An 11,776-nucleotide genomic window follows, 5' to 3' on the forward strand; every position below is an offset into this window, starting at 1 on the left:
TTAAGATGCACCACTATTAACAGAAAAGGAAAAGTCACAAAGTCTTCCTCAGAAGCACACAAACAAAACGGCACTGCATCTTAAAGCAACACTGTTTAGGTTTCTAATTTAATCGAGGCAGAATTTGGGTAAGTCATCAGGCCACATCAGAAATTCTTTCGGCCACTGGTATTTTAAGGAATGTCAGAGCCCGGCTTCTGTTAGTCTAACACAGAACAAGCATTGTTCACACTGCTCTGTGGGCTGTTCAAAGACGCCTTTTAAATAAGACTGAGCCACGTTTCCCATACTAACAAAGTAGATTACTTAACATCCAGCACATCTTGGGCTTCCAAAGATTCACCACCACCTCCCAGGCAAATGGCAGGTCTTGTCTTACAGGCTGTTAATCGTGCAGTTTTTAAGCTTATGAATAATACTAATGGTTCTTGGGTTTTATTGCAATATGAATTAATTGGGTGTTTCTTGTACAGCCTGTTGGAAGGGACTATTTTATTTTAGGCTTCTGAGTTGTTTTGAACTGCCCTTGTTATTGAGCAATTATGAATTGACATTTGGTGATTTGTTTTACACTTTTCTGTGGTTGGATTGTTTCATGTATTGTTTTTATCCATTACTTTGATATTTACTCACTGCCTTATTGTGATTTATATTCTACATAATGAGATACTATAGAGACTGTTTCTGATTTCTCTATACAGTGGTACCTCGGGTTAAGAACTTAATTCGTTCTGGAGGTCTGTTCTTAACCTGAAATTGTTCTTAACCTGAAGCACCACTTTAGCTAATGGGGCCTCCCGCTGCTGTCGCCACGCTGCCGCCGCACGATTTCTGTTCTCATCCGGAAGCAAAGTTCTTAACCTGAGGTAATATTTCTGGGTTAGCAACCTGAAGCGTCTGTAACCTGAAGTGTATGTAACCCGAGGTACCACTGTACTACCTCCACTGTCAAAGGTACTATGCCTCTGAATACCAGCTGCTAGAAACTACAGGAGGGGAGAATTCTGTTGTGCTCAGGTCTTGCTTTTGGGCTTCCCAAAAGGCATCTTCTTTGGCCACTGTGAGAACACAAATGTTGGGACTGGGTTGACCACAGGCCTGATCCAGCAGGCTCTTCTGCATCTGGTATACCTGCACACTGTCTCGCCATAATGGTACATGCTCTCGTTATCTCCTGCTTGGACTACTGCGATGCGCTCTACATGGGACTGCCCTTTGAAGGTGTCTTGGAAACTACGACGGCCTCGGTCCTGTATACCTGAATGAGCGTCTCCACCCCCATCATCCAGCCCGGACACTGAAGTCCAGCACCGAGGGCCTTCTGGCAGTTCCCTTACTGAGAGAAGTGAGGTTACAGGAAACCAGGCAGAGGAACTTCTCGGTAGTGGCACCTGCCTTGTGGAACACCCTCCCATCAAGGCAATAAGCAACTATTTTACTTTTAAAAGACAACCCTGTTTAGGGAAATGTTTAATGTCTGACACTGTGTTGTTTTTAATATTCGGTTGGAAGCCGCCCAGATTGGCTGGGGAAACCCAGCCAGATGGGCAGGGTATAAATAAATATATTATTATTATTATTATTATTATTATTATTATTATTATTATTACTACCACAACTAATCCAGAATGCAGCTGCCAGACTGGTGACTGGGAGAGGCCACCGGGACCATATAGAACACCAGTCCTAAAAATTCTACATTGGCTCCCAGTACATTTCCAAGCGCAATTCAAAGTGCTGAAGCCCTAAACAGCTTCAGCCCTGTACACCTCCATCGTTCATTCTGGAAACAGATCCAGCTCTGAGGACCTCCTGGCGGTTCCCTCACTGCAAGAAGTGAGGTTACAAGGACCAGAGTTGGATTTAAACTACTGTGGGATGCAAAAGTCCCTGTCAAAGGCCTCGCCTTCTGCCAGGTTTCAACCTCCCTCACAACGCCACAAATCTTTCCACAAATGCCAAACATGCCCCAGTGTTATTCGCAAACTCTTGTCCACTGCATTTTAATTGTGTTTATGAATAAGAAAGAATAATGCAGATATTACTCAGCAATCTTTCACAAGTCTTAAGAATTTGCTGAAGAAGCGTTCTCTCACACATAGTTCTCAGTATAATTTTTGTTAAAAGAGTTCATGAGAGTCCTGCTGCACTCAGCCAAATCAACAAAAGAAAACAATTTTTCATCATATTCAGCAGCTGACAAACATTCAGGCTCCCTAGGGCAACACCTCCCAGATAGATGAAGATTGTTCCCTTAATCGCCGCAGAACCTTCAGATCATTCTTAAAGAAAAAACACAATATAACAGTGTTTATATATAAACAACTGGCATATAGCCACTGTTATCTATATGACATAAAACTACTTACGCGCTAAATACTTTAACCCGCATTGCCTACCAGGCATGCTTACTCATGCATTAGTGTAGCAGTTGTTCCTTTTTCTTTTCAAAGCTGGCATCTTTTTTTGTCATGCAAAACACAGGCCTTCAAGATGCAGATTCATGCTACATGTACAGGCGGTGACCATTTTAGACGCATCCAACTGATGTGTGATTGTCAATGAACAGGTCCTTTTGGATCTGGAAGAAGGTAGGACAGGGGCAGAGCAGAACGAGGCAGGGGGGCCACGTTTATACATGCTGCACCAACGCATGTGGTGGCCGGGAACAGAACCCCCACGCAAAATGGTTGACGACTTTATCCAAAATGTTGTTTAGGCCTCAACAGGCTGCACAAAGAAAACCAACTCCTTAGTTTTCACTGGAAAGATTGTTTTGAGATGGACTGCCTCCTAGCAGTAAAGCTGCTAGCAGGGTCCATTATGGTTTCAAACTTAGAATAAGAAGAACCTTGCTGTATCAAACCAAAAGTCTGTGACTGTTTTAAGCCAGCGACTGGATGCAATGGTAGGCTGGGTAAAGGTCAAAATATTGAGACAGAAGGTATCTAAGAGCACAGTGCTGTTCAGGGGCATTGTTTTGCCTATGGGTGCAATACTAGCACACCAGATTTACATATTGCTAACTGCTTTATTGTATATTTATGCATTTAATATGCCTTCTGTAATAGTATGGTGTTCTTGCTCTTTACCGATTCCATTTCCTAACTGTTTTCACACCTAAAACAAAATCACAACACCGAATTGTCAAAATAGTTTTTCCAAGTATAAAAATGCTTAGCAGTAAGAGCTGTTTTCAAACTTAAGAATAAAAGCACCATACTATTACAGAAAGCACCCAAATGCATTTATATTTTCCTGCAGAACACACATATACACAATAACATATTCAGTAATATTCTCAAGTTTTGGACCTCTTTTCTCTCTTAAAATATACCTTCAACACATAGTCATCCATAAGCCCTATCATTTGTTTATAGACTTCTGACAGGACAGCATTCATCTTGAGCTAAATTCTACTTGCACACCCTTGTTTCTGCTCCACATGTGCACATTATCTTCCCACACATCTTTTTTTTCCACCCTGGTAGCTACATTCCCCAACCCCCAAAAGCTCCCTTGATCTGCTTCCCACAGCAACACTCTCCAGTGGTGAAAGGCTACAACATCAGCACTGAAGATATTTCAAACACGCAATGAGTATTTCTGGCAAGCTATACTAGGAACCACACCAATTCCTGGACACAGCAGGATTAAAAACACTACAGGCCTGCGTCATAGGCCTACTTGGCGCCAGCTTAGTTTCAGAACAGAGAAGAGGTACTACAACTACCAAAATCACTTTCCACCCTCCTTACCACGAGGTCATCTTAGCACCTTCCATGATAAAGCAATAAAAGAAAATTAAACACTGGGTTTTGAAACTGCCTGCTTGGAATTATGTCTACAGATATTTTCAAAGGAAACGTTCACACACTGCAGTTTACAGCCATCTTCTAAATTTCAACTGGCTGCAGTGCATAACAATTTTGCAGGAGAAAGGGAAGTGCTTAAACCTGATTCTGAGCAGCCAACTTAAAATGTATAATCGTATTCTTTCAGGTCGGACTGGTGGTTTTTTAAAAAAAATTCCACTGTGATGTTCGCTAGCCTCTCTTCAGGTAAATAAATAATGAAATTTAGGGGGTCTGAAGCACAGAAAAAGCTAGTGCATTCTTTTCGGGGATGAGCAACAAATGGCTTAAAGGCAAAAGTATTTATTATATTTTATGTATGTCTATATATATATATATTATGTATATTATTTAGCTGCAGCAGAAAGGACCGGTTTACAGAATTTCACTAGATCATTCTTCCTCTCCATTCTCAATATTTGTTACACAAACTTCTCTAGTCTTTTTTATGGTTATCACTACTACATTTTTATCTTGTCCCTTCTTCAATAAATTCCAAAGTAGTATAAAAGGTTCTTGCCCTCCTTTTTTACCCACACTGCAACCCTGTATGGTAGGCTGAGAGAGAGAGAGTGAATCACCAAAGGGCTTCCAATGGAGTTCATGACTTACAGAATTTTTGAACCTGGGGGTCTGGGTCCAAGTCTGACACTCTAACCCAGGGTTTCCCCAAACTTCGGTCTCCAGCTGTTTCTGGACTAGAATTGCCATCATCCCTGACCACTGGCCCTGCTAGCTAGGGATGATGGGAATTGTAGTCCTCCCAACAAGTTTGGGAAACCCTGCCTCACCACTATGCTACAAGGGCAGCCAACATCATACACCCCAATATCTTCTGTTTGTATATGTTTTTCAGAGCAGGGTTTCCCTAAAGAAAGATGACTAGTGTCTGCCTCACAGCTGTTCACCTCCCGTCCTCATGGGGGCAGGCCAAAGCTCAAGCCATTTTAACACATTTTCCTTTGGACTGGGTTTTTGTAGCCAGGGTTAAGCCGATAGCGTTCCTGCTTGATTATCATTTATAGCCTGCCCCATCTGAAAGGCTCAGGGTGGGTAACATGAACAAAAGAACAAAACCTGAACCTTAATGAAAGCAGAATGGAATTCCAATATGGTAAAATCCATAAGCAAGAACCATGCGATCCTCTGTCCCACCTCCCACTTCTCTTGAGAAATGCCAATCTTCCCAAGCAATTATACTGATCCTATCCCGACTTCTCTTGCAAAACAGATCACATATTTACCTAAGTGTGCTTTTCTGTGCATTTTATTCAGCTTTGAATCAATTTGTAATTATCTATACAATATTGTTTTCATCATAAGGATACGGCTTTTTGCAAAGAACACAAACTTCAGGGGAACAAAAGCACACAGATAATAACAGATACAAAAAAATGAAAGAATCTGAGGAGCATGTCACTACTAAAAACATTAAGACCAACAACAACAATCATAATAATAAATCTTCAAACGCTAGAAGCAGCAAACAAACTAGGGAGGTAACTGTACCTTCAGATGGCAAGGGAGTCAAGGATGAGCTAAAGGAGGAAAAGGTGATTAGAACACTGACCTTAGCACACTGCCCTTAAAACGGTATTATTTTTCGCTACTTAGAGAAACTAGGATGATTTAAGTGCAACACATATTTGTTCCCTATGTTCTCTCCAAGAGTTGCTGCTTCAGTTAAAAAAGGCTTGTGGTAGGTTACTTGGGCTATGTGGGGAGTGTACTTCTGCAACTTAATAGTAAAAAAATCAAATGCTACAGAAGTCATGTGGCTGCCTCTAAAGCAGCTTCCCCGTATCTCTTTCCTCCCCTTCTCTCCCCAGTAATATCCAAGAAACTAAACCGTGTGATAGGACTTCATCACACCATGAATTTTCCCCATCCCCAGAAACAGAAGCTAATAAAGTGGAATGGAGAAATGAGCAATGCAATGGCATCGCATCATACATTTCAGTTGCTGCTCCTGTCAGCAGTCATATGATCCCTACTGTTTCTCATCCCAGCCTCCAGATGATGTTTACAGCCGGAGCATCTGCATTTTGATGTTACAATAAAGGAATGCACATGCATATTTCATTCAAAAATCAATTGCTTTCAGCTAGCGTGGGGTTTAACTGCCACATCCATTCTAAGAACATATGAACATCAGTTCATGGAAGAGACTGCCTTCATTGTGTTGTTCATTCATTCATTCATAGGAAATTACTATTACAAACACTGTCCCCTTTGGGGGATTACACAATCTTTCCAGTAACCTCGTTCAGATACGGAGGCGTGGGAACTGCTGTGCTGCAATAAAATGTTTCAGTGGATCGTGTTTACCAGTTAAATTCCAACAGTTAAAAAATAATAATTATGGGAAATAAAGATTAGTGGATACCAAGCTACTACAAACCACGGCTGAACCTCACACCAGAAATACACAACATGTTACTCATTTATGACTTAGCAAGGGAACTTAGCTGAGTCACTTGATCTTGTATACGGATGGGTGTCCCCCCCCCCCTCTACAATATTTCCTATGGTCACTATGGCAGCCCCAAACAAATGAAAACACAACACTGAGTTGAGGACCACATGGATATGAAAGTTAGCAAATATTTCCTTTTCAACACCACATTTTAGAGTATGGAAGGGGGGGAGACGGAACACATATCGTCACCAAAAGGCTGTGGGTGACCTCAACAATGGTTTTCTCATCTTGTTGAAAGCCTACCTCCCTAACAGCACATCTCAGAAAACACTAATTTAGGGGACTGAATGTACTTCACCTAAAGGACATTCCTAACTCGAGGGTGCTTCAGCTCACATCATTTCCTACCTACGGTAGTCTCCACAGCAGACATCCACTGGCAAGGGACAAGAGAGAGTTGCACAGTCCAGAGATGCTAGTATTCTTGTGCACCATTTCCTACAAGTTCAATAGCTGTTTGTATACTATGTCTGAACATATAAAAAAGACTACCTTATACCAAGTCCACCTTATACATGGGTCCATCTAGCTCATTAACCTGACAGTTTTCCAGGGTTTCAGCCAGCAATCCTTCTCAGCCCCAACCTGGGACCTTCTTCATGCAGAGCGTATGTTCTACATTGTGTGACAGCCCTTCCCTAAAGCAAAGCTACCTTGGTTTTGCTTCTGTGCACGTGGCCTTTATAAGCAAACTTCTCTGCAAAGTCTCTACAACTCTCCCACGTACAGGGAAGAGAGACAATGATGTTTTCTTTGGGATTTTCTTTGGTATTGTTCCTGAAAGGGCTTTGACAATATAATCCTATTCACACTTACCTAGAAGGAAGCTTAACTGAGCAAAGTGGGACTTGCTTCTGAGGAAACCTGTATACTAGGATTGCACTCTGGCTGGCAACAGCTCTCCCCAAGTTTTAGACAGGCATCTCACGAAGGCCTACCCAGAGAAGCTGGTAAATGAATTTGAGATCTTCAGCATGCAAAACAAAACCTGGAAGAGTGCTACACTGTCATATCCTAAACGGAATAACAATCTGTTTGCACTTCCCCCAAAAATGACATGTCTAAGACATTTTATGAGTAAGTGGAGTAGAAATGCACATATGTTTTAAGTGAAATATATGAACTGGGGCATAATAAAGGTCACTTGGCTTATAGCTGACTTTTCTGTGTATTTATTCTATTAAATTTCTATCCTGGCCTTCCTCCCAAGGCAGCAAACATAAAAAATAAAACAATAAAAAATACAAACATATTAAAAATATTTCAAAACAATTTAGACTGTAGGCAGTCTAGGCCATAACCCCAGAGGTATACAGTGGTACCTCGGGTTAAGAACTTAATTCGTTCTGGAGGTCCGTTCTTAACCTGAAACTGTTCTTAACCTGAGGTACCACTTTAGCTAATGGGGCCTCCTGCTGCCGCCGCACCGCCGGAGCACGATTTCTGTTCTCATCCTGAAGCAAAGTTCTTAACCCGAGGTGCTATTTCTGGGTCAGCGGAGTCTGTAACCTGAAGCGTCTATAACCCGAGGTGCCACTGTAAATTTAAGAGTCCTATGAAAAGCCAAAGGATATCCCACCATTCTGAATCAAAGTAAGGGGTACACACAAAGCAGAGGGACTTCAACCTAAATGAAGTTTGCTAGGAGGCACCAGGTGCCTTGAAACAAAAAAACACCCCATCAGCCACTTATCTGTACTATTTATATCCTAGTCTTCCCTCCATGGAGCTCAGAGCGGCCTTACATATGGTTCGCAGGTGGTCTACCAACCAGGAGCCGTTCGGTGCAGATGCCTTTTCACTTTGTTGAGCCACTTCATGTCCCTTCGGAGTGTTCATTACATCCTTTGGCCCTGATCCCAAAACCACAGCACATGCGTTTTGCATTATTGTCTTATTTTTATTTAACAGCCTTTGTTCGCATTATTAAAGCAAGCAGCACTTGAGTTCTGATTTGTTCTTCTTCCGTTACAGTTTCCCTACTTGCTGTGCTTCAGCATGGACAAGAGACAAGAAGCAGACCCACTCTTCTCTTTCCAACTTCTCTTTCTGGCTCGCAGACACGGCGAGGACTCTCTGCAATACTGTCAGCTAATCCAGACTACTAAGAAATATTTCTTCCACATAATTAAGCTTTTAAAATAGGCTTGGTGTCCCAACAGATTTCCTGCCTATAACCAAGACATATTAACGTACAATGATATGAAAGAACAGGTTCTGGCCTGTTGCTAAAGTAAATTCCTATCATAATCTACAGGGGAAAATGAAATCTGCACTTTTGTGCTTCTACTATACTTGCACACAAACCTGACACAAAAGACAGATTAGATTATTTTCAGAGCGGCGTACTCTGTTTCACACACCCTCATTTATACCTGCACAAAACGAACAATGAAATGCCTTGGGGAAGAGACTAGAGTGTTACTTAGCCTGGCTACATTGCTCCTGGTTTCTTTGGACAAGGCCAGGACCTAAGTTTCTCCAACAATATTTTCAGATTGTCTAGCTGCCATGTGCTGAACTACCTGTTCTTTTATTTTGTGTACACAAACGCTAAGTACAGTCAGCACACTTGTTAACTCTTCAGATGCAGCCCCTGAGGAGGAAGTGAAAAGAACTGGAGACACAGGAACAACATTCACCCTTAATTCCCCTTGGAAGCATGATTGAACCTAACCATTCCAATGGACTGGAGGCAAGTTTCAACTTTTCAGTTTAGTGGCTTTTTCTTTTCAGTAACCAAAAGACAGGGAGAAGACAAAGCACACTTATGAGGTTATTCTTGCGGTGCCTTCCTTGCACTACTAGATTATGCATTTTTTATTTTAAGGTTTTCTTTATTAGAAGCACAGCTGTTCCCTCCACTAACACCCCACGTATACTTTCCCTGTTCAGAGAGATTTCCCTTCAACTCTACATCACAGTCACATACATGCTAAAGATGGTTTGCTACGTAGCCAAGGAGATTTTCAAACTCTGTGCAGATTCCTAAGCATTCCCAGGTATTGCCTTTCAAACGCTCGAGCCCAACAGTTGCCTTTTATGAAGCTAAGTTGACCTGACCTCCATGGGTGTATTTACTGAATCTGAACAGGTTGCCTTGTAAGGTGTATTATTTTTTCACCAGAACACTCTGTCCACATCCCCTCCCTTTTCCCTCTCCAAGTGTTTCCACATTGTATTTTACTTCTAAGGATGGGTTTCTCCCACACACAAACTTTTAATAAATATAACAGGAAAAATCTCAGCATTTTACACCAGATTGGCTCTCCATTATATCATAGAACGCCTTTCACACACAAAAAAGCAACCCACATACAAAAAACAACCTCACAAAACCAGGCTGCAATCCTGTGCACACTGATGTGGAAATGTGCACCATGGAACATTAAATGGGTATTCGGGTTTTATGCCTTTTCATTGAGTCCTGATCTGCTTATTCCAAAGTAAATGCCCCACAGCCTGCTCCCAGTCCCAAGCAAGTGTGTATACTATACACTGCTTAAGAGATACACACACACAGACAGACAGATAGATGGATAGATAGATAACGTGAGTATGAAATACGTGCTTCTTACAGTGCAAGTCAAGCAAGCATGCTTGCTCAGAAGTACTCCAGCGAGTCTTAACTGCAATCCCCAAACAGAACACCCAAAACTGTCAGGAAGAATCAGAAACTAAATCCAAAGAGGAAATGCCCTGTTCGACTAAGAGCTGTTCGACAGCCGAACGGGTTTCACTTGGGACATGGCGGTCTCTCCTTCCTTGGAGATCGGATGACCACCTGTCGGGGATTCTTCGGCTGAGATTCTTGCATTGCAGGGGGCTGGACTAGATGACCATAGGGGGTCCCTTCCAACTCTACATTTCATGGATTCTATGATTACAGCAACTCCACAGACCACGTTCTTCATGTGTTGAGGTCTCTGTTGAGTCAAAACCAGCACCACCCCAAACACAAACGCCCCCACCCACCCCGCTCCACCTCTATTGAAACTCTCGACCTCTTGGCCAGGGCAGAAGAAAAGGAGGCGGAGCGCGCCAGAAAGGAAACTTGTTGCAACTTAGCCAAGTTGCTCGATCAATCCGCAGAGGCTTGCAAGGGGTGGGGGGTCCGAGGGGTGGTTTGCGTTGCTTCCGCGCGCCTTGAAGCAGACAGCAAAGGCTGCGGGTGCCGCTTACCCGGAAGGAGGGAGGCGAGCCGGTGCCGCGCACGTCTGGCCGTCCATTCCTCTCCGAGGCGGCTGAGGCTGCAGGCTCCAGGTGGAGGAGCTTGGAAGTCTTTTCCGGCGGCGCGCGAAGGAAAGCGCCCCCGCCGAGGCGCGCAGGCAAAGGCAGCCGCCCGCCCGTCTCACCTGTGGCGGCGGCGGAGGGGCAGAGCGCGCTCAGAGGCGGCGGCAAGGGCTGTCGCCCCCACGCCGACGGAGCGCGCCGTCCCGCCGCCCTGGGAGGCAGCAGCCCTGCATTCTTCGCCTCCTTCCCCGGCTGCGGCTGCTGCCCTCGCGCGCCCAGACGGTCCGCTCTGAACTTCCCTCTCCCTCCCTCTCTCTCTCTCCTTCCTTCCTTCCCTCCTCCTCCTCCTCCTCCTGCTTCCCCTGGGGCTCAGCGGGAGCCCGGCACGGAGCGCCAGAGGGATGGGAGGCTGCCCTTTGAAACCACACCTTGGAAAACTTCGCCAGGGAGTGGGGAACTGGCAGCGAGGAGCCTTCCCGGACGCAAACGCCAGAGGGAAACAGAGCTTCCCTGTTCCTCCGCGCTGCTGCTGGCGGTGGCCGCCGTCTCCTCCTCCTCCCCCGTCCGCTTCGGGGGAGCCCTAGCTGCGGCTTCCCGCCTTGGCGCACACTGGCCTCGCCGCACGCGCGCGCGCCGCCGTCCCTCCGCACGTTTTCCCGGGCTCAGCCTCGGAGCTGGAATTCCCCCCCCCCCCTCTTTTCACCCAGCGAACTGCCGGAGCCGGAGCAGCAGCTGTTCCCGTTAACGGGCTGCTCCAAGCTGCCGTCCCCCATTCCGGCCGCTAGGGCGGGAAAGCCAAGCGGACCGAGAGCCACTTGCAGGTGGGGGAGTGGGAGGGACTGATCCTGCAGCGTCTCGCCCTGCGCTCCTCGTTTCGACCTCTCCTGCTCTTTTCCCGCCTCTTCTGCTTGGTGCAGCCTGATGAACCAGCGGTTCTCAAACTTTTTTTTCTCTGCGCCACACTTTGGGAATAAAGAATTGCTCGCGCCACTGCCCAATTTGTTATTGATAAGAAATACCCTGAGAAACGGAAAGAAAGAACTCTTGGCAGTGCTTGATTTAGAACGCAGAGCACAACTACTTTACAATGTGATCATGGGACGTACAGAAAGTATAAAACAATGCAGCTATAATGAATGAATCATTCCCAAAATATAATGATAATTGAGCCACTTACATATGTACCTTAAGAATGTCTAAATTATTATTA

The 11,776-nt window shown here is 44.5% G+C and overlaps 1 protein-coding gene across 1 annotated transcript in view; it reads right to left on the reverse strand.

The window, feature by feature from the left end:
• Positions 1-11,133, reverse strand: part of COBLL1 (cordon-bleu WH2 repeat protein like 1) — an 80,809-nt gene extending 69,676 nt beyond the window's left edge. Inside the window, exon 1 of the mRNA XM_053408503.1 lies at positions 10,516-11,133. Within this exon, the coding sequence (XP_053264478.1) occupies positions 10,516-10,562 (47 nt within the window). The 5' untranslated portion in view covers positions 10,563-11,133. The remainder of the gene's footprint in view (positions 1-10,515) is intronic.
• Positions 11,134-11,776: the final 643 nt, after the last annotated feature.

This window comes from Podarcis raffonei, chromosome 1 (genome assembly GCF_027172205.1).
Source record: "Podarcis raffonei isolate rPodRaf1 chromosome 1, rPodRaf1.pri, whole genome shotgun sequence".
Taxonomy (NCBI): domain Eukaryota; kingdom Metazoa; phylum Chordata; class Lepidosauria; order Squamata; family Lacertidae; genus Podarcis; species Podarcis raffonei.